Source organism: Mastigoproctus giganteus, chromosome 12, assembly GCF_048544385.1.
Source record: "Mastigoproctus giganteus isolate SK-2022 chromosome 12, ASM4854438v1, whole genome shotgun sequence".
In the NCBI taxonomy this organism is placed as follows: domain Eukaryota; kingdom Metazoa; phylum Arthropoda; class Arachnida; order Uropygi; family Thelyphonidae; genus Mastigoproctus; species Mastigoproctus giganteus.
Genome location: NC_143586.1, coordinates 13,330,059 through 13,357,762, shown reverse-complemented (window position 1 = coordinate 13,357,762; position 27,704 = coordinate 13,330,059). Strand labels below are relative to the sequence as shown.

Sequence of the window (27,704 nt, the reverse complement as noted above, 5' to 3'; positions counted from 1 at the left end):
TATGAGGCACGGAGTCAAAGGCGTTGTGGTTACTGATGTATTAGTATTAGCAATGGCACATGGTGCAAGGCCGACCGGGCTAGCCGAGTGGGTAAAGTACCTGCCCGGCAACCCAAAGGTCGCGGGTTCGATTCCCGTCTCGGGCTTGGATCAAAGTACTGCAAAAACCTTGGGAGGTGCAATATGGCCACAGAAGCCGATGGGCCAACAACTACCAAATCAAAAAAAAAAAAAAAAAAAAAACATGGTGCAAGAAAGCCTGTGGCTTATGCTGCACCAGCCAAAAAATAAAAAATAAATAAATAAAATAATAATAAGAAGAAAATTTAAAATAAATAATTAATAAGAGAAAATGAAATAGACAACCTATGTGTTTCCCCTACTCTGGTAGGTAATTATCCAGCTGACCTTTGAATTTCTCCAAACTGTCAGTCTCTACCTCTCGTGTAGGTAACTTATTCCAGTAATTTATAACTCGCTGGCTAAAATAAAACTTCCTGAAATCCAGTCTAAACATCTCCCCCAGTAACTTGAATTTATGTCTCCTTGTTCTAGAATCATTTGTAACTGTGAAAATTTCATCCTCATTCATTTTACTTATGCCTTAAACTCCTCAATCAAGTCTCTTCTAAGGTGGCTAGTTTCCAAACTTTGCAACCCACATATTTGAAATCTTTCCTCATATGGACGCTCTTTTGCCGATCTTACCAGGCGAGTTACCTGTCTTTGCACCCTTTCAAGAAACTCAATGTCTTTATTTAGGTGAGGTCTCCATATTTGAACACAGTATTAGCATTAGCATTAGTAGAGGCATTTGATGCAAGAAAGCAAGCTTATGCAGCATCAGCCAAAAAAAAAAATAAATAAATAAATAAAAAATAACCACTTCCACTTCACCCCTCTGTTCGTTCGAAATACCTGTCCAGCTGAGCCTTAAACTTATTTAGGCTATCAACTTCCATGACAAGGGATGGAAGTCTGTTCCACCAACCAACCACCCGCTGGCTAAAGGCAAATTTCCACACATCTATCCTACATCTGTCTTTCCTCAATTTCAATTTATGCCCTCTCAGGTGATTATTCTGAGCAAGAGGAAGAATCCCATCAGCATTGAGCATGCTCAAACCATTCAAGGCTTTATACACCTCTATCAGATCACCTTGCTGGTGCCTAGTCTCCAGACCCTGTAATTTGCAAAATTTAAGCCTTTCTTCGTAAGAGTACCACTTTGTTCCATTCGCTAATCTTGTTGCCCTTCTCTGTACTCGTCCAAGCAGCTCTACATCCTTCTTGAAATGAAGCCTCCAGGCCTGTATACAGTACTCTAGGTGTGGTCTGACCATTGCCTTATACAAGGGAATAATCACCTCCTTATCCCTGCTAGAAAAATTCCTATATATCATTGACAATACACCATGAGCTACTCTTGCAGCCCGTCTGCACTGTTCAGAGAACTTCATATCTGCCTGCACAACGACCCAGAGGTCCCTTTCATTCTCTAACACTGTCAGTGTAGTACCACAGAGTTGCTACGTTGCTCTGGGGTTGCTGTTTCCCACATGTAGTACTTTACATTTGTCAATGTTAAACTTCATTTCCCATCTCTCAGCCCATCTGCTCAACCTTTCCAGATCCTGTTGCAGCAGCAGCAGCAGCAGCATAGTGTCAGTAGTGTCCTTGACAATCCTGCCAACCTTCGTATCGTCTGCAAACTTGGACATTAAGCTTGATATACCATCATCAATATCATTTATAAATACAGAAAACAATAATGGACCCAATACTGAACCCTGAGGGACTCCACTAATAACATTAGTCCATGATGAGCAGTATCCATTGATTACCACTCTCTGTCTTCTCCCCCTCAACCACCCCTTTATCCATAGCAGCAATTTGCCTCCAGTGCCACACTGCTTCAATTTGTGCAGCAGTCTTTCATGTGCAAAAGTATCAAAAGCCTTTCTAAGATCCAAGTATATAATATCAAAGTTATTCCCTGCATCCAGTTATTTTGTGACTGCATCATAGTATCCAATCAAATTGGTCAGGCAAGACTTCCCCTTAACAAAACCATGCTGTTTCCGAGCTATAACTGAAGTCTTGTCTAGATGATCCTGCAGTGCTTTTTTAACCAGTGCCTCCATTAAATTTCCTGGAACAAAAGTTAAACTCACAGGTCTATAATTACTTGTATCAGCCTTTGATCCTCCTTTGTGAATTGGCGTTACATTTGCACATCTCCAGTCCATGGGTACCTCCCCTGAGTCCAAGAAAACTCTCATAATTATGGCTAAGGGTTTTCTTACTTCCTTTGCTGCCTCCTTTAATATAACTGGATAGATCCCATCCACCCCAGGTGCCTTCCTTGTGTTTATCTTTAACAATTTCTCCTCCCCTTTACTCTCAGTTATTACAAGATTCTCTAGCTTACTGCCAGAGTTGAATACACCTCTGGCATTCTCCTCGCTGAATAACTCCTCATGTGTGAATGTCGATGTACAATATTCATTTAGTTTGTTAGCTACCTGAGCAGGATCATCAACAGTTGACACATTGATATCAAGTGGACCAATCTGATTCATCCCTTTCCTTTTAGAATTTACATAAGTAAAGAACTCTTTGCTGTTGCATCCCTTGCCAAAAATATCTAGTAATCTGCCTTCGCCTGCCTAACCTCCTTTGTAACTTGGTTACAGATCAACTTGTATCTATCATAGGCTTCTGTGTTCCGTGTTAATTTGTATGTATCCCATGCATTTTTATTCTCTGCCATATGTCTCATTAGTTCATCTGACATCCATTTAGGCCTAAACGTTGAACAATATTTCTTAGTTGGTATGTAAAGCCTAGTCGCTTCCAAGATAAGTTCTTTGAATGCTTCCCATTTTGAATTTGCGGTTGGTAACATCTTCAGTTGGTCCCACTGTATAGAATTTAAATACTGTCTCAGACCATTGTAGTCACCTTTACGAAAGCAATAACTCTTCCCTTAACCCCTGATGGTAGTTACCTCTTTGAGTAAATCCCACTTCAGCACACTGTGATCACTGCCACCTAGTGGTTCATTTATCTGCAGATTCTTAATGCATGAAGAATCACTACCGATAATCAAATCAAGAGTATTACTCCCTCTAGTTGCCTCCCAAACATGCTGATGTAGAAAACAATCATCCAATAAATCCACAACAGCCTTGCTAGTGTGTGAGTGACCAACCCCCCAAATTCCAGTCAATATCTGGGAAATTAAAATCACCCATTATAAGACTCTCTGATTTACTGGCCCACTCTATTTCCCTGTACAGTTTCTTATTATACTCATCAGAGTCATTAGGCCTATAGCACCCTCCTATTCTCAATTTTGATCTCCCAATGCTTATGTCACACCAAACTGACTCGACACTGCACTGTCCATTGATGTCGACTGGCTTCATTTCCTTGGATTTTATGTGTTTCTTAACTAATAGCATAACCCCTCCTCCCCTTTCTATACACATTGTATTCCCCAAATTCCAGTTCTGCATTCCTTATATCTGTGTGACACCACATGTCTGATATCCCAACAATATCTGCCTTTGATGTTTTGAGCAATACCTAAAATTCATCAAATTTATTTACCAAACTCCTAGCATTGGAGTTTGGTAAATAAAATGCAAGTATACATGCAAGTGTACATGCACCTATCTATTCTTATTCTTGGCTGCCCTAACACAACGCATGTGTTTACTTGTACCCCCAATGATTCCCAGCAGTCTCTGAAATATCCTGCATCTTATTTTCCCGGCTGCTGCTCATTCCAATAGAAGCAGTGCAAGAATCACTTTCACCTCTGCCAGTGGCTACTGTTAATCTATTAGTCCTTGTATCTCCCCAATCTTACAGTTTTCCAACCCACCTAACACTGCCTCGATAGCATCAGCAAACATTCTTGCACCCTTTCTATTTAAGTGTATCCCATCCCTGTAGAAGCAGTCTCTCCTGTTAACAAGTGCAGACCAGGCTGAAAAAAATTCTCCCCTTGAGCCTTGCACAATCTTTCCAGGGCCAAATTGATCGACAGGGCTCTCATCATATACTCCCTCCTATCGTGTCTGGGCAAAATTGCGGACACTTTCAAATTCAACCCTAATTCATGGCTTTGTTTCAACAGTGACCTGTACTTGTTAAGTAATTCCGCCAGTCTCCTACTTTTAATATCATTAGTGCCAATGTGTACAACTATATCGCCGACCGGGCTAGCCGGGTAGGTAAAGTGCTTGCCTGGCAACCCAAAGGTCACGGGTTCGATTCCCGCCTCGGGCTTGGATCAATGTACTGCAAAAACCTTGGGAGGTGCATTATGGCGACAGAAGCCTATGCGCCAATAACTACCAAAAAAAAAAAAACCAACTATATCACCTTTTGTGCTCTTAAAAGATGATATCCACTCTACAACGTCATCAACCTTTGCTCCTGGCAGACATACCCTGGTCCTGTTCCACCTATCCTTTTTACCTAGTGTGCTCTAACAATAGCCTTATATAATAGGATCATGATGTCCTTATCTCTACTAGCAATTGTTTGATAAATCATCAATAAGACACCATGGCCCTTCCTTGCAACCTGTTTACAATGCTCGGAGAATTTCGTGTCTGACTGTATCGTTACACCCAAGTCCCTTTCCTCTACTATCTGCTTTAGTTCAGCTCCACCAAGTGTATAAGTTATTTTTGGATTACTGTTCCCCAGATGTAATACATTACACTTTGCTGGATTAAAGCATAGCTGCCATTTTTCTGACCATCTCTGAAGTCTATCTAGGTCACTCTGAAGAAGCTCTGCTTGGTTGTGATCATTAACTACTCTATCAATCTTTGCATCATTGAAAATTTAGACATGATGCCCTCTCATACAAGTTTCTAACGATGACCGACTAACTGGCTAAAATAAATTTATTAAAATACATAAACGATATATGCATAAAATAAAATAGAGATAAAATAAGATAAAAGAGTTAAAATATAATATAATAAAAGCATTAAAATACACAGAAGCTTTCGAGATGAAGTGCCTCTTCATCAGCCAGTCGGTGAATCAGCCAGTCGGTCAGCTGAGCATGATCGTGTATCACGAGTCTGCTGTTGGTAGAACTGAATTATGTACATGTAATTCAGTTCTACCAACAGCACGTGATGATCACCGGCACTCATTGCACTGCAATACAGTACATTCCATAATAGGGTGCAAGTGCACTCCCCTCGTGCAATTCATAGTACTATTATTGGTAGCTATGTTGTTGTTGTTATTTGGTTTTTAGGAGCATTAGCAACTAAGGCCATATTGCTCCGGGGATATGCGGTGGTCATTCCCTGACCTTTCCACATCTTCTGTATTTGGTGGTCACGGGCTCGAACCCCGGTCTAATCAAGAAGCGTGTGCTATGCACTGCTGCTCCTGTCCACCTGGCTACAAGGTGCCTTGGTAGCTATGTGCAGTGCTTCAAGTCAAAAGTGCTGGCAGCAATCACGTGAATAGTCAACGATTTAAATATCCCATCGGGGATCAAGATTGTGCTGCTCAACCCAATAATGCTCGGCGACTGCAGAGCATTCAAAATTAGTGGTTCACAGAGCCACCTCATGTTCAGAAACTTGCCTTTCAATCTTCTGCCAGACTCACCTACATGACACCCCCCCCCCCCACAATCCGGACACATAATGCAGTATACAGAACTACTCCTTAGGAAAGGAGGAACAGGAATTTTCATCTTAGAAATAATACTGTAATTTCCTCCCCGGAAGTTACATGCATCATATATGATGGAGACGCAAAATCCTAACAAGATGTTCTGATATGCCCAGACAACAGGGGATGTAGGTGGTAGAGATAAATTCATTGATGCGAGGGGTGCTAGATTGCTTAACAAATTTGTGAGCCTGAAGCTCATGTCTATCTATAACCTGAGGTGAATAACTGCAATTTTAAAGCTCCACCCTAATTTTGAAATCTCCAATTGTCTGTCACCAATCGAACTAGAGTGAGTCCAAGCGCTGGAGAATAAAGTGCAAGCAGTGCTACAAATTACCAGGAGCATGTGCAGACCCATAATTGGTAAATTGGCCTGTGCACATTGGCTTCCTAAAAACGGAAGTTAATAAACACAAATCCACATGTTGGACTAACACATCCAAAAAAGGAAGAGTATTATCAACCTCTAGTTCAATCATATATTGAATGACGGGTGACAGAGAATTGAGATAGTGCAACAGTTAAGATTCTGATCCCTGGTAGACAATGGTGAAGATATCGTAAACATAACGACACCAGAGAGTGATTGGAACAGATAATCAAGAAAATCTGACTCTCAAGTTCCTCCATGGTGATATTGGCCATGATAAGACTAACAGGGCACCCATAGCTGTGCCCTGTAATTGGTGAAACAGAGAGTCATTGAACATGATCACCTCCCCTTCTGTTAAACAGATTGAGAGCGGTACAAATATCATCTGTAGAGAGCAAGGTTCTGTCCCAATGTGATATCCCAGCTCAAAAGACATCTTGCACAGGCAATAGCCTGTTGTACAGGAACAGAAGTGAACAGAGAAACCACATCAAAGGAGCACATAACCTCGCTCTCAGAAATAGTAAAATCTTTAATAATATGCCGAAAATGCATATTAATAAGCAGGAAACAGTATAAACAGTTTTCCCAACAAGGGGGTGCAAATAACTTGGCAACATATTTAGAAAGTTCATATGTAGGTGTATGACAACAAGAAACAATAGGCCGTAAAGGAATATCAGATTTATTGATCTTGAAGTCCATAAAACTGCCGGGGTCAACAACTTGTTGCATGAAGCTTCCAGCAGATGTCCTTGGTAATCTTATTAGCTAAAAACCAAGAATGCGCAAATTTATTAACTTTAGATTTCAACTTCTCCAACACTTTCACAGGGAAGTCTTGCACAGTCTCATAAACCTCTCAATCCTGTAATAGAGCAAGGGCTTTACGAGTATACTCTAAATTGTCCAGGACAACAGTGCACATAATGCAGACTCCTTATCTGCAGGCAAGATTACAATAGTGTCGTCTTTGCACAAAGAAAGAGCTTCCTGTTGACATAGTCTGAGGTTGTTAGTGATAGGCCAGATGTGTTGCAAAATAGAAGCTGTTTTAAAGTGAATTAAGTTAGCAGTCTCTTCGGGTAGCTTGTCGAGAAATGCTACCACACCCATAGCCAAATGAGTGAGGGGAGGTTTACAAGGAAGGACAGCAAACTTCATGCTGAGGTCCAAAAAGGTCACTTTGTTCCTTAGATAATTCCTTTTTTGGATGTGTTAGTCCAACATGTGGATTAGCGTTTAGTAACTTCCATTTTTAGGTAGTCAATGTGCGCAGGCCAATTTACCAATTATGGGTCTGTGCACACCTCTGGTCATATTAGTAGTACTATTAATCGCATGAGGGGAACGCACTTGTACCCTATTATGGAATGTACTGTATTGCAGTGCGATGAGCACTGGCAGTCATCATGTGTGCGTAATTCTGTTCTACTGACATCAGACTTGTGATACATGATCATACTCAGCTGATTTTGACTATTGTAGCCAACAACATATACTGGAGTACACCATTCACCAACTAGCTGATGAAGAGGCACTTTGCCTCGAAAGCTTCTGTGTTTTTTTTTTTTTTTTTTTTTTTTATGTGAACCCCAAACACGAGAGGTATTAGAACCTATAGTACTTAGTACCGTGCTTGGGTTGGAGGTTGAGAAGACGAAAGAAGATATTTGTTGGCATTGGACTCGAACTTCTGTAGATTGTAATTTTCAGGAAATACGTATGAAGGAAGGTCATTCCAGAAAATGGCAGTTAAATGAATAAATGAGGAAGATGAAAAGTTGGTTCTGTGGGTTTGAAGTTGGACAGTAAATGGATGTTGCCTGGTGGCGGATCGTGTTTGGACTGTTTTGAAAGAGAGAGAGTGGGAATTATAGAAGCCAATTCAGAAGAACAGTGCCCATGGAAGTATCTGTAGAAGGTCAGCTTTATCCTTGGCTGAATTGACAACAGAACCATCTGGTTTGGACAGAGGTGGGAGCAGAGATGGGCAAAAGTTGCGGCCAATAGCTTTGGCAAGAGACCAGAATGCTTGGTACCATTAGGGCAAGAAGCAAGTTTTCTACTCTTAGCCTGTTCAAACTCTAGTTTGGACTGATTAATAACTGCTTTACAATTGTTGTGAGCTTTGGTGTAGGCAGAAAATGAAACTGAAGAATTAGAAACAAGCCAATTACGATATGCAACATTCTTCTCTTGAACAGCCTTAGCACATTTATTGGAAAACCAAGGTTTAGATAAAGGACGAGATTTTAAAGTGGAGTGTGGGATAAAGGATTCTATTCCTGCAAGAATAATTTCACTGACATGATCTGAGCAAACGTTGACATCAAATGTTTTGAAACAGTAATCCGACCAAGGAAAAGAAGAAAAGAAGTCTCGCAGGTCATCTTGCATTCTTGTAATGCCAAACAACACAAGGTTTAGTATAGCCATGAGATAAAGGCTCCATTGGAGAAGAGACAATCACCAACTTGTGATCTGAAGTGCCTAAAGGACCTCTCACTTTGACCGTGTACTTAGAAGGGTTGTTTGTGAGAAAAAGATCAAGCTTGTTGGCTGTATGATTAGGATTGTCCAGTATTCTTGTAGGTAAATGAACAATCTGTGCAAGGGCATTAGTAATTGCAAAAGCCTCAGCATCTCGACCAGCTGGGTCGGTGTGACTAGAAAATGGAAGCCAGCTGGAGTTATGAACATTAAAATCGCCAAGGAAAATTACCTCACTATTAGGAAAGTTGGATTGGAGAAAGTCAAGTTGCAAAGAGAGGAAGTCAAAGAGCTCCAAGTGATTAGTGGAGTTGGGAGAACGGTAGAGACAACAGATGAATTTGACACAATGAGGTAGAGAGATTTTAAGCCAGAGAAGATCAAAGAGAGGAGATTCCAAATTGCTAAGTCTCTGACAGGGAATATCAGAATGGACATATGCACAAGTACCACCTTTAAGGAGAAAGGAATCATACAGTGAATAATTTGGGCATCTGAGATGAGCAGTAGTTCAGGAGCACAGGTTTTGAGGTTATGATGGACATCATGGCGAGATCCAATTTTCCTTACATTGCGAGGGTACAGCTCTAAAATGCTGTTCACAAGAAGGCCGCAGGTAGGTACACCGGACCAAACCTATTGGTAACTCTCTCTATGAGGCTTCCAGATCAGCTAGTGTATAATCTTGCTACCTCTACTCTGCCAGACTGGAGGGAGTCTGAGCAGTGTGTATATGGGTGGGGGGGGGATCATTATTGAGGCCACGTTATGTCAAGGATCTGAGATTATTCTTACCATGTGTACACCATCCAAAAATTTCATTACTTCATACAGCATGTTCCCCCCCACCCACTTTTTCTTACTATTGAATACACCATGAATTGGCGCTTCTGTAGCCAGGTGGGCAGGAGCAGCAGCAGTGTGTAGCACACGCTTCTTGATTAGACCGGGGTTCGAGCCCGTGACTACTAAATACGGAGGATGCGGAAAGGTCAGGGATTGTCCACCCCATATCCCAGAGCAATATGGCCTTAGTTGCTAATGCTCCTAAAAACCAAATAACAACAACAACAAACACCATGAATTGTCAAACTAATAGAGTAAGCTTATCTGCGAAAAGATCTAAATCTACCAAAACACTCCCTAGTTCATTTCACAAATATATGTGGTCTCACAAATATACATTTCACAAATATATGATGTCCATTTCCGCTTTCAGTCTGCCAAACCCCATGTACTTTTTCTGACAGAATCTCAGTTATCAGTTGGTTCAACTACTGCATATCTCAGTTGCCCAAATAATTTGCTGTATGATTCCTTTTGCCACAAAGGTGGTACTTCTGAATATGTCCTTTCCAATATTCCCTGTCAGAGACTTGGTAATTTGGAATCTCCTCATTTCGATCTTCTCTGACTTAAAATCTCTCTACCTCATTGTGTCAAATTCATCTGTTGTCTCTACCGTTCTCCCAACTCCACTAATCACTTGGAGCTCTTTGACTTCCTCTCTTTGCAACTTGACTTTCTCCAATCCAACTTTCCTAACAGTGAGGTAATTTTCCTTGGCGATTTTAATGTTCACAACTCCAGCTGGCTTCCGTTTTCTAGTCACACCGACCCAGCTGGTTGAGATGCTGAGGCTTTTGCAATTACTAATGACCTTGCACAGATTGTTCATTTACCTACCAGAATACCGGACAATCCTAACCATACAGCCAACACACTTGATCTTTTCCTCACAAACAACCCTTCTAAGTACACGGTAGAAGTGAGTGGTGCTTTAGGCACCTCAAATCACAATTTGGTGATTGTCTCTTCTCCAATGGAGCCTTTATCTCATGGCTATTCCCAACCTCATGTTGTTTGTCATTAAAAGAATGCAAAATGGGATGACCTATGAGATTTCTTTTCTTTTGTTATGCTTTCTTTTCTTCTGCTTATGTTATTCATTTATGGTCAAATTCAATGGAAAAGTTTGGTGAAACACAAGCAGTTGCTCTTGACCTCACTTTTGATTGTGTTTGGCATAAAGTTCTTCTAAACAAGCTTCCATCTTATGGTTTGCCAACTGTTTTTTGTAATTGGTTATCCAGTTTTCTCTCTGATCACTCACTGAGAGTGATGGTAGATGGCTCTCTGTCTTCTAACTTCTCCACTAATGCTGGTGCCCCTAAGGTTCAGTTCTTTCCCCCACTCTTTTCCCCTTGTATATTAATGACATTCTTCCATTGACTGGAAATCCTATCCGTAGCTTTGCTGATGATAGCACATTGCTTGTTTGTTATTTGGTTTTTAGGAGCATTAGCAACTAAGGCCATATTGCTCCGGGGATATGCGGTGGTCATTCCCTGACCTTTCCGCATCCTCCATATTTGGTGGCTCACGGGCTCGAACCCAGTCTAATCGAGAAGCGTGTGCTATGCACTGCTGCTCCTGCCCACCTGGCTACGGAGGCGCCTTTTGACAAGTACTGGTATGCCTGCTACGTCTCAGAGCGTTGAGAAAGGGGAAAGGGAGAGAATGAGCATAACTTGATCTAAACAAACAAGTCAGTGGTGGATCCCAACTAGAAATGTGCAATATCTCAAAAACAATTCACTTAAGGACCCATGTTTATTAGGCTTTTTATTGCATATTGTAGTCTGTACAGTTCACCTTTAAAATATTGACCATCACTTTATTGACTAGCACATTGCTTGTTTGTTATTTGGTTTTTAGGAGCATTAGCAACTAAGGCCATATTGCTCTGGGAATATGCGGTGGTCATTCCCTGACCTTTCCACATCCTCTGTATTTGGTGGTGACGTTCTCGAACCCCGGTCTAATCAAGAAGTGTGTGCTACGCACTGCTGCTCCTTTCCACCTGGCTACGGAGGCGCCTATAGCACATTGCATTCCACTTTCCAGTTTGAGAAACCTTGCCCTGCTCAATCAGCTTCAACTTCTTGAATATCTTCTAAGCAGTTCCTTAAATGCTGATCTTCAGTGGGACAAAGACAACTTAGTTGATTTCAACCCTTCTAAAACTGTCTTGTCTTATATCTCTCAAAAAGGATTCTTCTGCTCCTATGCTTTTCTTTGGTGACACTCCGATTTCTAGGTGACATAATATATCTCTTTTGGGGATTATCCTGACTTTTAATCTCTCTCTCTTGGCACAAGCATATTAAAAATATTGCTTCTTCTGCATCTAAAAACGTGGTTTTCTCTTTTGCTCTCGGCGTTACTTTTATTCCAAACAGCTGTTCACTCTACTCATCAAATCGCAAATCTGACCTACCTTGGAATATTGTTCCCACAGCTGGGGTGGTATCCCCAAAACCTCTCTCAGGCTTCTAGATTCTGTTCAGAAGAGGGGCAGTTAGGTTAATTAATGACTCATCTCTAACAGAGTTTCTCCATTCTCTGTCTCATAGATGTTCTATTTTTGCTGAATGCCTTTTCTACAGATACTTCCACAGGCAGTGTTCTTCTGAATTGGCTTTTATAATTGCCACTCTCTCTTTCAAAACAGTCCGAACATGTGCCACCACCAGCCAACATCCATTTACTGTACAACTTCAAACCCACAAAACCAGCTTTTCATCTTCCTCATTTATACATTCAACTGCTGTTTTCTGGAACAACCTTCCTTCATATACATATTTCCTGAAAATTACAGTCTACAGAAGTTCAAGTCTAATGTCAACAAATATCTTCTTTCATCTTCTCAACCTCCAACCCAAGCACGGTACTAAGTACTATAGGTTCTGATACCTCTTGTGATTGAGGTGTTCATAAAAAAAAAAACTAGCAAGAAAGATTGGAGTTCTGTAAATCTTCATTTACAGAAATTAGGCATCTGTGTCTAATATTGGTCTAATAGAAGAGTGTAAGATTTTAAAATGGTTAAATAAACTAATTCTGATGTTATCCTTAGTACAAGATAACATGAATTTAAGCCGAGAGGTGAATGATTGCAAGCATGGGAGCCAGCAGGATATTTTTCAAGGTGGTGCATGTGGGAATAAATTTTTTGTTGACCAAATTTTCAACAAAAAAAATTAATGAAAATATTCAAAGTAGTGTATTACTTTGAAATCCAAAGGTGGTGCACTTGCACCATGCTGCTGGCACCCATGGTCGCAGGACAAATGTAATTTGCATTCAACCAATGAGTGACTGATTGATGGAATAAATTTCTGCCTAGAGGTGTGAAAGTGCGTAGTTTAAATTAAATAAGAAGATGGTTTGAACAAATTAAAAGAAGAAATGGGCAAATGAAGTTTTTTTTTTTTTTTTTTTGGCTTGTGCTGTATATGCTTTGCTTTCTTGTGTTCTGTTGCAAATGCTAATACAATGAAACCAAAAAAAAAAAAAAAGCATAAAAACAAAACCAAACAATGAAAATAATACTACTTTTGTGTGGCACTTACATTTCCTCAAGAGTCAATACTCTCACTATAAAATTTACACTTCATCAAATCAGTCAGGTTCTTAGGCAAACATCAGGAGGATATATTGGAACAAGAATCTGAGTTGGGAAAATATTATCTGAAACTTTCTTCTGGTAGTATGGAAAAGCTGAAGTGGGAAACCTTCCCGCTACTAGAAGTAAATTAAGATGGATGTTATCTCCTGTTCTCTGTTGTAACCTTGACTTTCCAGATCAGCTGCTCACACCAAGTCCTTTAAAATTCTTATCCACTCAAGTTCCACTGAGTGGATAAGAATTTTAAAGGACTTGGTTCTTATAAATATTCTCATTTTGTTTCAGTACTCCTGGAGTAGACTGTTCTAAAAAGTAACAAAATTCAAATGTAAAAGAAATTATTATTTCCATTTTATAGAACTCAGTTAATTTTAATTGTGCTGAATTTTTACAAAGTACCTCATAGGTGCTCTGTGAAATGGGGATAATTAAATGAGATAAGGTTAATTAAATTATTCTGCTTGAAGGATTTTGGCTTATTGTAAGCACCGTTCCAAGTGTGAAGCATGGGTGATGCAGAAAATTACATACTTTGGTTTTAAAAATCTCATTTTATTGCTGAGAACTATAGCTGGACATGTATTGTAGCTTATGCATGGCAACTCTTTAACACTAGTTCAATTCTGCCATGACATTCTGTGATGATATAGAACTCTGTAAAAGGTCAGGATGAGTGTAGCGCTATGTCTGTACAGTATTTGTTGTGTTCTTTAGTTGTTTCTGGCCACTTTGCTATTAGGTAGTTGCAATTACAGAAGTGATCGCTGCTTCCCAATACCTATCAAGTCATGAGGTGGGCCTCAATCATGTATAAACATCCATGAGGAGTCAGGTCATAAATGCATGTACATCCTCCCCTCCCACATGAATGCTGAAGCAAACACAAAAAATCAAGAAATCCCACAAGTTTCATTGGAAGAGAAGAAAAATACATACATTTTTAAAAAAAATTTTAAAGTATAGCTGAACTTTCCTTTGTAGGTCTCAAATAAAAAAAATTAAAAAAATGGTGTGAAATAACACAACCAAACAAATATAAATCAGTACCTGGTTAGCCTCTCTACATTGTATTTATCCAACCTCTGAATGTTATTTGGATATGGAAGTACTGTTTTACCCTGTGCTTGCCCAACAGCTCTGTAGAGAAGCGTTTTAAAGTCTTGTACATGATGTATAACATCTTCAGACACACCACATGACAAAGAAACGTGATTTTTTTTATTACACAAAATAACCGATAACACCTGAAAAAAATTAACAAAATTAAATGCTTCACACATAAATAAGTTACTAGAAACTATATTCAATACAAAGCAGATTCTTTCTACAAAACAGATTCCTTATCTACAAGTACAGGTTATTCTTATAAAAATCCCATTCCTCCCCAGAACCTTGCAGATTCCTTCAAGTCCTGAGTTAATCCACAAAACTTTCAGCATATAATCCTTCCTATTGTATCTGAGCAGAATTGCAGATGCACATACATTCTGACCTAACGAAGCATTTTCAGCATTCTCCTATATTTATCAGGTCATGTTCATTTAATATCATTAGTCCCCACATGAATAATAATGTTCTCTTTTCCCTTTTTAAAATCTGACAATCTATTGGTAACAACATCAATTTTTGCTCCAAATGTACCCTTATTCTGGTCCACTTAGTTTTGTTACAAAAATGTTAACCTGTTTCCCCAACAATAAAGTATCTCAATAAAACTAAATCTTCTTTAACCAGACCAGTATGCACTTCACTATTCTGTTCTGAAACCAAATTGGGAGGGAGGGGCATCACTTGACAAGCCACAAGATACTTGAGTACCTGATGAGCTAGCTCCCAGTTAGATTTGTTTTTTAGAGCAAGCACACATTTCTTGAGTGGCTCAAATTCTTCTAGTAATGCACCAAGGTTTAATTTGAGATCAGTACATTCCTTTCATTGGGTGCACAAAAAGAATCATCAGTTGAGCTTGGCTCATCTACTAGAGTGAACTCAGAATACATGCCACGGACTACACAGACTAGGAACCATTACTGACTCACGAAGCCATCGTCACGTTGTCCTTGACGATGGCTTCCAAATGGATTGTGTCACAACCCTTATTTAGCTAAAACCTAAACTTAAGAAAGATTACAAAATTTAAATTTGCAATTATTACAGAAATTAAACTAAAACTTTACCCACTAGTGAAATTAAAATTAAACTACTGAAGTAACTGGAAAGAATTTAAATTATCAGTACTTTAGAAAAGTTTAAGAATTAAATTTAAAAAATACTGTAGAAATGAAATTAAATTAATTTCACAAAATTACTGAAATAATATTTAAAAATTACAGAAATTAAATTTAAACAAAGATTTTTTTTAACCCCTTCATATGTGCATATAGGCTGTAATTTTCTCTAACATTCCAAATAAATTAGAAGACCATTGTAAGAGATAAAACTGTGGAACATATGAAAACAAATATTGTTTTCAAAGTTGTAGAAAATCAACAAAATCAACATATCAAGCCTCTCAACACCATTGGATTTGGATTTCTTCCATTGGGATTTTTTATGGATAAAATTTATCAACACTCTAATTGGTAAACTGGATCAGAGTTGCTACTGATTATGTAACACATGGCAGAGACATTGGTTTTTGTTGGGACATATGCTATATATAGTAGCTACCCTTTTTCGGGCCTGGAGGCAAAGAACATGTTAGGTCCCCTACTTAATTAATGAAAATTGCAAAAAGAGGAGACAGCCAAAGATGCCGGACCCCTAAAGGGCCCGGAGGCAATTGCCTTGCCTGCCTACATGGTATGCTACGCCACTGCTACATATGCAGTGGCTACTTTTGAATTATTATGTACTTACCTCCTGAAATATGACTTGAAACTGTTTAAGTGGAAAATTACAAATATTTCCACATATCACTTCACTCCTTAAGGTTTCACTGGTGAGCGGATCTCCCTTACGTTTCAGAAAATAAACTCCTTTAGCTGGAAGTGGTGCTTCTATTTTATCCACAATTTTCAACTTTCCATCTTCAGAATTCACAAAGAAAATTAGAATTTCCATTTCTGGACTACTCAAAAAGTTAGTAATTAAGTACTTTTTCTCTTCATTTTCAAGCAACTCATTCCAAATATTAGGAGATATATCCAAGGAAAATTGAACAGTTTTTTCAATGTAACCAAAGAAAGGTAGAACATCAACTTCCATTACTGCTTGAAATGTTATTTTTTGAAATGTTAAAAATCAGTCTGAAATAGAAAAGAATGTTATGCAATTATCTTTAGTTAAAGCTATTAATAACTTTTATAATCATTGATAAAATCATTTTATAATCATTGGATAAATAAACACCTCCCTGATTGAAATATAAAGATTTATTGTTAATTGCCTTGAAAAGTTTACGTAAACTATAATTTAGAATTTCTGAGGGAGGCCTGTAAGATCAGTTTATAACATATGGCCTTTCCATATTCATAGTGAATATTTTGAAACACAAAATATTCAATATGAATATAAAAGTGCCATATGTTACAAACTGATTTTACAGATCTCCCTCAATGACAAAAACTGGTCTACATAAAACAAAGGACTTACATATGTATAAATTATACAGAAATTGAGGATTAAGTTGTTCAATGCAAGGAACTGGAATCGTTGTTTTGAGTAGTTCAAATGTGCTATTCAAAGCTGTTGGTATGATTTCTGGATTCTCACTGAGTTATATTTAGGCCAGCACTTAGCACATCTATTTGTGAGCTTGGTGGCTGAATACAGAACCCCACACAGCAGAACCTTGGCTTAGTACTGCTGTGTAGAGTTTGTTCTTAGTACTACATGATGGAGGGGAATAAAACAAGTACTCAATTGTGTCTGGGAAGAAATGCAGGCATCTTGCAGATTTAATCCAATGCATTACTTTTTCTCAACACTACCCTGTACATGTTAGTAAATCCTCAGATCTCCTACTTTTTAGTACCAATAATATCACAAAAATATCACCTTTTGATATTTATTTATTTTTTTTATTTTTCCATTAAAATATGTTAACTGCTCTACAACTTTATTAACTTATGCTCCTGGCAGACACACCTGGTCCTGATCCACCTATCTATCCTTTCTACAAAATATATTTACCATTTCCCTAACAATAGAGTCACCAAAAATACCTACTTACTATGGGATCAGTACTTTCTGTTATGAGGGGGTCTCATGCATCATTTTAGCTTCCTGTTAGAATTTGATATAGTTCTGGCATCCTCATCCCTAAAACATTCCTCACATGTGAATGTAGTTGCAAAATATCTAATCACCTGTCAGTATTTCTGAACAAGTATGTATATATGTATGTATTATTTGTCTTTGGGTGGCCCCTAGACAACTGTCCAACTCCACCTGTTTTCACTGTGTTAAATACATCACACTGTAAAAAGGCCCATCCCTAGCCTAACCCTAGGAGTGGGCCTATTTCTACTAACTGTGAGAATTCAAGATAATCCTACACCTGCTGGAGAGAGAGAGAGAGCAATATCGGTGGGTGCCACAATTACGCACCCAGGTTATTTTTCTGAACAGGATCATCAACTGCTTTATCATTCATAACTGGCTGACTAATATGATTAATCCCTCTACTTCTAGTGTTAACATAAGTAGCCTTTGCCAGTCTCTTCTTGTAATCTGCCTTAGCTTGCCTAATCACTCCTTCTTTACATGGTTGCAGACTAGTTTATACTTACTTTAGTTTTTTCTTTCCCCTGATAATTTAAGCACATCCCATGCATTTTTCTTCCCTGCCTATAGTCTCATCGGTTCTTCTGACAATAAGTCTTAGCCTCAAATACTATCTCTAATTTGTATAAAAAGTATAGTAGCTTGTATGATTACTTCCCTGTAAATGCAAAGCATTACATTTGCAACCTAGAAGGGAACAATCTGCAGCCAAAGTATTGGATTCGATTCATAATATTGTTATTGCTTGGGGGCAGTACTGCATCTAATGTCATAAATAACTGCTTGGTGAAAGAGGAATTAAAGTGTGATAGTTTGAAAGTGGGGAGTAAATGTAGTGAGAAGAAGGGAAGACGAAGAAAGAAGGCATCCTCCAGATTAGTGAGGTAACTAGGGACAAAGAGTTTGGATATCCCTGGGCTTGGGTCCCCAAGCCCAGGGAAAGAATAAATGATTGCACAGCTAGGGTGCCACCCGAAGATCACAGTTCCACTTGTCCCACAACAAGGTATACAAGTGGAGTTCTACCCTGTGTGAGTTAGATGATTATATAGTCAACTCCATGTAGATTGTCAAATTTTGGTATTAATCTTCAGATTGAGCTGGAATCAAGTTGAACTGGGTTCTCAGGTTGTTCCTACTTTTGGTGAACACTTCCTGTGCGAAATATGAAAGTGCAATGAAACTGTCCTGTCAGCAAAGAAAAAGTGCTCTTGTCCAAATGGAAGCCCTCTCTTGGAAGTAGTAAGACACTCTGGAGTCTTTGTAGTTTGGGCAGTGGTACAAGATAAGTTCCCAGCTTTTTGGGAGCCCACAGGAGCAGTGAGGATCCTCAATGATGCCATGTTCAGCAAGTTTGGCTTTTAGGGAGCCATAGCCAGTGAGAATGAAGGAGGTAAAGAGACCAAGTGGAAACCTGGGGGACTTAGGACTGGTGAAGGGGAATAAATTTCTGTGTGACAAGACCTATAGGAGTGGAATCCCAACACACTTTCCAGATTTGATAACAGTTATTAGACTCAGCTAATGCTAATGCATTAGCATGAGCTGAGGCCTATGATGCAAGAAATCAAGCTTATATGGCATCAGAAAAAAAAAAAAAAAAAAAAAAGAAAATCTTCCCATTTCACCCATCTGGTCACTCCACATGTTTGTCTAGTTCAGCCTCAAATTTATTTACACCATAAACTTCCACAACAACAGATGGAAGTCTGTCCCAGCAATCAACTACCCACTGGCTAAAGGCAAACTTCCACACATCTATTCTACAACTGTCTTCCCTCAATTTAAATCTATGCCCCCTCAGGTTCTTAATCTAGCCAAGAGGAAGTATCCCATCAGCATTGAGCCTGCTCAAACCATTATACACTTCAATCAGATCACCTCGCAGGTGCCTAGTCTCTAGATGCTGTAACTTGCAGAACTTAAGCCTCTCTTGTTAAGAGCACCCCTTTGTTCCTCTCACCAATCTTGTTGCCTTTCTCTGTACTCTTTCTAGCAACTCTACATACTTCCTAAAATGAGGCCTCCAGCCTTGTATGCAGTACTCAAAGTGTGGCCTGACCATTGCCTTATACAAAGGGATAATCACCACCTTGTCTCTGCTAGCAAAATTCCTATATAGCGACAAAGCTCCAGTGGTCCAAATGATTTTTTAAGACAGTGGGATAGCCTGCTTCGAGTGACCTCCAGATCAAGGGGAAGGAAGCCCACCAAGATCTGGAGGGAAGGAATACTAACGGTATAGCATGCCCTATAGATGGTGATGAGCATGATACATTTTATTGATTGTAGCTTTTTTGAATTCCTGACAAGTGCTGCCCAGCAAGCCCAGGCACTAGTCCCATAACAAATTATAGGCAGAAAACTGCCTTGTAGAGCAGGGTGAGGGAATGATCACAGAGGCCCAGTCCCAATGCATTATCCTTTTCACAGAGCAGTGTATTTTCTAATCTTTGTTCCAAGATATTGGAGGTGTGGAATAAAAGTGAAGTTGCTGTCAATAATAATTCCACTCAGTGGAATTATTTAACTCGGTGACTAAATGAATGGCGGTGCCACTAATGTTAATACTGGGGTATGCCTAATGTCAATTTTCCGTTTAACAAAATGGCTTTGGTTTTGTCTGCCGTTATGGAGAGTTTAAATTCCTCAATCCAGTTGAAGAGGAGGCCAATAGAAGTGTTAGCTCAATCTTCAAGAAGGTCTAGTGCCTGCCCAAATGATGAGGACAAAATCATCAGCAAACACTAAGCACCCCACCTGCTCAAGATCCATCGTGATGAATTCATCCAGAACAACTGACCAAAGGAAGTCCAAGAACTGAACCCAGTGGGCAACCTCTGGTAACAGGATGAGTAGTCTGGTTGAAGGCTGTGGTGACAGAAATAGACCTATTATTTAAGTAACTCTTAAGGCAGGAGCAGAGATTTCCTGGAAGTTTGGCATGCCAAAGGTGTTGGATTATAGAAAGTCAATAGAGGCTGTCAAAAGCCCCACAGAAGTCAACCACAATGGCAAGGAAGTATTTCTCCTCTGTAGCACTGGCAGCTTGGATGAGATGAAGGATTGCATCAGTAATACTGACGTATTACTGATGCAATCCTTCAATTTTCAGAAAACAGTTAAACTGCTACTACAAGCAAAGGTAAGGTTTCCCAGCCTGTCCACAGTATTCCTACCAACTCTACACACTTGAAGAATAGCATTCACTCTAATGCGAAATCATAGTGATAAGTAACCAATTGTGATAGAGCTAGACGTGCCATCACTTTTAATCACAAAGATCCATGGGTGAGCATCATATTCTCAATATTAACCTTTTTATTTTTAATTAAATTTATACAAGAATACAAGATTGTTGTATAAATTGAATTAAAAATTAAGATTAATCATTAAAAGCAGATACCCCTTACATGGATTTTTGTGGAGGCTTGGTGTCACATGACACCTATGCTGCCATGCTGGTGGTTTCCCTCAAATCTTTGCGACAAGCAATGAGAAAGAATACAGATACCCTTTTTTTTAATTTGTGAAGAATTTCCCATGGAGCTTTGCGACAAGTAATGATATCCAGGATCCTAAGCTGGATATCATCATTATTCTTTTTCTTGATGATTCTCTTCTACTTCTCTCTCTCTCTCTTGGGATAATTCAGAAATTTTTTTTTTTTCCTTGGTGCAGCATAAGCCTCAGGCTTCCTTGCACCATATGGCTAATAATAATAATAATAATATGGAGGTGGCATTAAAGTGAATGCAGTCTTTCCAATGATTGTGTGCAAGCGCAAAAAACAAAAACAAAACACAATTAGTGTGTTTTTTTCACTTGAATCCCTCCCGAATAATTAGCATTAGCATTAATAGAGGCATATGATGCAAGAAAGCAAGCTCATGCAGCATCAGCCAAAAAAAAAAAAAAAAAACCACTCCCATTTCACCCCTCCGTTTGTTCGAAATACCTGTCCAGCTGAGCCTTAAATTTATTCAGGCTATCAACTTCTACAACAATGGATGGAAGTCTGTTCCACCAACCAACTACCCGCTGGCTAAAGGCAAATTTCCACACATCTTCCTACATCTGTCTTTCCTCAATTTGAATTTATGCCCTCTCCGATGATCTTTCTGAGCTAGAGGAAGAATCCCATTGGCATTGAGCATGCTCAAACCATTCAAGGCTTTATACACCTCTATCAGATTACCTCACCAGTGCCTAATCTTCGGACACTGTAATTTGCAAAACTTGAGCCTTTCTTCGTAAGAGCAACCCTTTGTTCCATTCAATAATCTTGTTGCCCTTATTATTATTATTAGCCATATGGTGCAAGGAAGCCTGAGGCTTATACTGCACCAGCAAAAAAAAAAAAAAAAAATTCCCTATTACCCTGACAGAGAGAGAGAGAGAGAGAGAGTAGAAAGGAATCACCAAGAAAGAGAAGAATGATGATATCCAGCTCAGGACCCTGGGTGTGCCAAGCCCATACTCACCAGATGTGAGCCCCTGGGGGTCTGTGTACTCGTTCCAGCAGCTCTACATCGTTCTTCAAATGAGGCCTCCAGACCTGTATACAGTACTCAAGGTGTGGCCTGAGAGAAGTAGTTGTATAAACTAACATAACCTTTTTTTTTTTTTACTACACTTTCATTTGCAATAATTAGCAGCATAGCAAACACATTCCGATGCAAATAGGTTGTATCTTTAGTATACGGTATACACTTCCAGGTTAATTGTAGTATACGGTACATAGTTCCATCGGAATGAGGTGCTACACTTGCCAGTCACGGCTTGACACAAATGATGTAATGTATATAATATACTAAAGTTTAACCTAATTTCATTGTACAAAGTGTGAGGTTCTTAGGCACCAAGTCAGAGTACTAAGAGTACAGTAGCACGTCGATTAACCAAACTAATTGGGACCAAGGTTGGTTCGGTTAATCAAATAGTTCGGATATACAAAGGGATTATCACCTCCTTTTTCCTACTAGCAAAATTACTGTATATCATTGACAATATCCCATAACCTGCTCTGGCCGCTTGTCTGCACTGCTCAAAAAATTTCATATCTGACTGCTCAATCTGACTGCACTCCCAGGTCTTTTTCATTTTCTACCACCTTAAGTGTAGTACCACACAGTTGGTATGTTTCTCTGGGGTTACTTCAACCCATATGCAGTACTTTGCATTTGTCAATGTTAAACTTCAGTTGCCACTTCTCAGCCCAACTGCCCAAATTTTCTAGATGCTGTTGCAGTAACACAGTGCCATTCAGTGGCGTAGCTACCATGTAGGCAAAGGCAATTGCCTCCGGGCCCGGGACATTTAGGGGCCGGGCATCTTTGGCTATCTCCTGTTTTTGCAATTTTCATTAATTAACTAGGGGCCCGAACATGTTCTTTGCCTCCGGGCCCGAAAAAGGGTAGCTACGCTACTGCTGCCATTACTGTCATTAACAACCCTACCAACCTTTGTATCATCTGCAAACTTAGACATTACCTTCATCAATATCATTGATAAATGTACAAAACAACAGCGAGCCCAACACCAAACCCTGAGGGACTGCACTAATAATATTAGTCCAAGAAGAGCAGCATCCATTGATTACCACTCAACCATTCTTTCGTTGGGATAAAATAGTGGATAAAATGGTGAAGTAACTGGTAAAATAAGTAATTCAGGACCATGTACAGAGGAATGCAGTTATACTTTGGTCACCACTGCATCGATCTGTGAAGGGTTGATCTTGTCTGATTGGATGCTGTGACACAGCAGCAAAAGATCTGGATGCTAAAAATAAATTTTATATATACATGTATTTAGATTTCAGAAAAACTTTTGATATTGTTGCAAATAAAAGCCTACTGTCCAAATGGGAGCTAAACAGCATTAAGGAAAGTTACTACTATGGATAAAAAGATGTAGTTGTTGTGGTGTAATAGCTGTAGGGTTTTAGGAGTATGAGTCTGTAAATTGCTTGTGTTCTGAGGTCACCCTCGTGAGTAGCACAGTTGGTAGAATCGCCGTCCTCTCCACACTGGGTGGAAAAGACATGTTCTAATCCCGTCAACGACACAAGGAATTTTTTATGGGCCGTTTTTCACAATGTGGCTGAGGTTTATTATTATTATTGCTCTTATATTATTTCTACCTGATTGGGGGTTTCACTTCGTGATGGGTATTGCTACCAAGTTACAGGGTGGTTGTTGTTATGTCTGGTGTTACTGTTGGTAAGGTACTCTCTGACTATCCTACAGGTGTTCAGGATTCAGACTTTCTGGAGTTCCTTGTAGGTGTTCGCTGGGAGACCTATTGCTGCTAGGCTGTTACGTAGGGTTTTTGGCACTATCCCTGTGGTTGACACGATGATCGGGATGGTCATTACTTCTTGCATATGCCACATCTCTTTGTTCTCCTGTCTTAGGTTCGTGTACTGCCAGTGTTGGGTACCGCTATGTCAATTAGATAGGCAGCCTTTTCCTTCTTGTTCACAAGGGCTATGTCTAGTCTGTTGTGTGGGATTATCCTATCCATTATTATGGCACGGTCCCAGTACAGCTTGTGGGTTCAGGTCTCTAGTACTGCCTGGGATTTATACAGTACACTTTCTTCGATCAACTGGTATTTTCTTGCTAGCTTCTAATGTATTATCATGGCTACCTGGTCGTGTCTATGAGTGTACTCAGTCTAGGTGATCACCTTGCGTCCCGCAGTGATGTGTTGGATCGTTTCTGAGGCCAGGTGGCATCGTTTACACATTGTCATCGGATACTCCGGACTCCTTGGAGATGTATTTTCTATAGTTCCTGGTTATTATTATTATTATTAGCCATATGGTGCAAGGAAGCCGGAGGCTTACACTGCACCAGCCAAAAAAAATTTCTGAGTTACCCTGAGAGAGAGAGAGGGGGCATGAATCAGAAGTAGAAAAGAGTCACCAAGAAAGAGAAGAATGATGATATCCAGCTCAGGACCCTGGATGTGGCACTACCATAGCCAGGTGGGAAGGAACAGCAGTGCATAGCACGTTTCTTGATTAGACCGGGGTTTGAGCCTGTCACCACCAAATACAGAGGATGCGGAAAGGTCAGAGAATGACCACAACACATTCCCGGAGCAATATGGCCTTAGTTGCTAATGCTCCTAAAAACCTAATAACAAACAAACAAACCCTGGGTGTGGCAAGCCCATACTCATTAGATGTGAGTCCCTGGAGTTGTTAGTTGGTCTCAGGGGAGGGTAGCATGGTTTTTTCTCCCAGAAACACAGGTGTTTTATCCAGCAAACAGAAAATCGACCACAGAATACATGCAAGTTACAGACAATATATACCGTTGGTTTGTTGATTGTAACTGGGTTTTAGTTGCATCGGCAACTAACGCAATGTAACGTGTGTTCTGAGGTCACTTTTCTGTTTTGTTGGATGAAATACCCATGTTTCTGGGTGAAAAAACCATGCTAGCCTCATTTAAGACTGACTAACTCATTCATATTATGAAAAAGACCCATGAAAGTTCCTCCTGCCATTGAAGGGACTTCAACTCAGGTCTTTTCCACCTGATGTAGGGAGGGGGATGGTTCTACAAATTGTTCACTCCGTGGCTAGTTAATCAGTCTCTTGCAAATGATGCAAGAAAACAAGATTATACAGCATCAGCCAAAAAAAAAATCCCATCATTTAGCCTCGGTGCTATCATTTTGAACTATAGAAAGTGCAAATCAAAACAAAGCGATTAAAATGCTTTCGCTTTATGAGTGAAAAAAAAAAAGAACGTTGATCCAGATCAGAGCAGAATAGAGACGTTATGAAATCGATTTTCTTTTACCCTCATAATATTTTACTGTTAGGCTTTAAAGAACCAAATGCCAACGTTAACTCCGAACTCTTATCGCTTAGTACATAGGAACTACTGCAGCAGAGCGGTACAGAAAACCTGCATTGCACTCACGCGGCGTGTTCGAAACCATGTGATGTCCCAACATACCGTAATATTCTTCTATTATTCGACTGACTTATTTCTGTCCGTCAGCATATTATTATTATTAGCCATATGGTGCAAGGAAGCCTGAGGCTTATGCTGCACCAGCCAAAAAAAAAAAAAAAAAAAAATTCTGAACTACCCCGAGAGACAGAGATTAGCATTAGTAGAGGCATATGATGCAAGAAAGCAAGCTTATTCAGCATCAGCCAAAAAAAAAAAAAAAAACCCTCTCCCATTTCACCCCTCTGTTCGTTCGAAATACCTGTCCAGTTGAGCTTTAAATTTGTTTAGGCTATCAACTTCAACAACAAGTGATGGAAGTCGGTTCCACCAACTAACCATCCGCTGGCCAAAGGCAAATTTCCGCACATCTATCCGACATCCGTCCTTCCTCAATTTGAATTTATGCCCTCTGAGGTGATTATTCTGAGAAAGATGAAGAATCCCATTGGCATTGAGCATGCTCAAACCATTCAAAGCCTTATACACCTCTATCAGATCACCTCGCCGGTGCCTAGTCTCCAGACTCTGTAATTTGCAAAACTTAAGCCTTTCTTCGTAAGAGCAACCCTTTGTTCCATTTACTAATCTTGTTGCCCTTCTCTGTACCCGTTCCAGCAGCTCTACATCCTTCTTGAAATGAAGCCTCCAGACCTGTATACAGTACTCAAGATGTGGCCTAACCATTGCCTTATACAAGGGAATAATCACCTCCTTATCCCTGCTATTTTTAGATTTTGGTGATTCCCTTTTAGATAAAAGGGAATCACCAAAGAAGAGAAGAATGATGATGTCCAGCTCAGGACCCTGGGTGTGCCAAGCCCGGGGGTTAAATATGGATATCCGTAGATCAGATTATTTCAATGTTAAAAATTTAAACAGAAGCATATTATTATCATATTGGAATAATCTGATCCATATATATGCTGACAGACAGGAATAAGTCAGTCAAATAATAGAATATTACAATTTAGTATCAACAGTTGCAAATAATGCAAGAAAGCAAACTTATACAGCACGATCCGAATAGGTATTATTTCTTGGATCAGTACTTCATCCCCTGTTACCAGAAGTGTATTTCTAAAAAGAAATAGTACCGGAACGCTCGTCGATTAACTACAAATAGTTACCTACGTTTTTTTTTCATTTGCAAAAATAAATAAGTCAAAGATTAGAATATTTGTTCACTACTGTATTTATTTATAACTAATTTCTATATTTTTTATAAAAAGCAAAAAACAAAGAAAAAAATTTTAAAAACTGTTTTTTGTAACGAAAAATCTTTTTAAAAAATCTTTTTAAAAACGAAAAAAAGAATTCCAAAAAAATATAAAAATACTGTTCAGAAGAATCATAAAAATTCCCATACACAATCGATTATATATTCTTGTGTGACTGCCCTTTTTGCTTGTTGGACAACAGCAGAACGATGAGACCGCAACCAATAAAAATTTGGAGTCCATAATTCTAAGGGTGGACCCTGTAGTTTAATAAACAACAAACATTTAGAAAAAAAAAAAAAAAAAAAAAACCGGAACGTTGTTACGATGCATTCCGGCCCAAATACACCACTTCCTGTTACAGTTTCTCTCGTTCTTCCATGATGTAATCAAACTCCCACCTCTACAAATAATAATAATGTCTCTCGAGAAAGACAGTGGAGCGAGTGGCTCTGTCCCCCATATGGCTAGCACAAGAGAAGGGCAAGACAATCCAGCCCCACCAACTGGAAGTTCTTCCTGTGCAACTGCGCTAGTGACCACCCACCCAGAAAGAGAGAAAACGCCAACGCATGAAGGGGAGCATCGAAATGAATACGTACATCATGCAAGCATTCTATGAAACAACGAAGCTGGAGACCGATATGACAACTTACAGGGCGAGACTACATACCAAATGGCTGAAACGATTCCCAGATATCCAGGTCGCCGAACAGCGAATAGAAGACCAGAGAAGGATCATCGTCACGAAGACCCTAATAGCCTCTGCAATCTTGGAAAAAATCAACCAGGACGTGAACCATCAACTACAAAGAATAAAGAATATGGGACCAGAGGAGGAAGAACATACCACGGCCGAAGATGGTGGCATGTTCTTCCTCCTCTGCTCCCATATTGAGAAGAGAAAGAGGAAACACAACCCGCAGCAGCTGAAGTGGAAACAGACGAGGTCATGATATCCGAATAGAGGACGAGTGGAAGAAGGCTCTAACAGAATTCGGAATGGACCCCACAAAGACTCATGTGATACCGAAGCAGGGGCCGAATAGAACTTCTGGAGAGTCACAGACCACCTGAATCGGCACATAATACCACATTACCTCGACAGCAATGGTGCAACACTGGAGGCCATCCACACAGCCGTGTATTGTGCTGCGGTAGCAGCCATGAGGATTAATGGAAGAGAAGCGAGAGACCAGCAGCAGAAGAACCGAAAATAG

At 39.6% G+C, this 27,704-nt stretch overlaps 1 protein-coding gene across 1 annotated transcript in view; it reads right to left on the bottom strand.

Annotated features, from left to right (window-relative positions):
- The window catches only part of LOC150076712 (dynein beta chain, ciliary-like), a 46,237-nt gene extending 21,001 nt beyond the window's left edge, over positions 1–25,236 (bottom strand). The window contains exons 1-2 of the mRNA XM_090386622.1: positions 25,109–25,236; positions 14,109–14,305 (exon numbers count right to left, since the gene is read on the bottom strand). Coding sequence (XP_090242748.1) covers positions 14,109–14,305; positions 25,109–25,114 — 203 coding nt within the window. The 5' untranslated portion in view covers positions 25,115–25,236. The remainder of the gene's footprint in view (positions 1–14,108; positions 14,306–25,108) is intronic.
- Between the last annotated feature and the right edge of the window lie 2,468 nt (positions 25,237–27,704).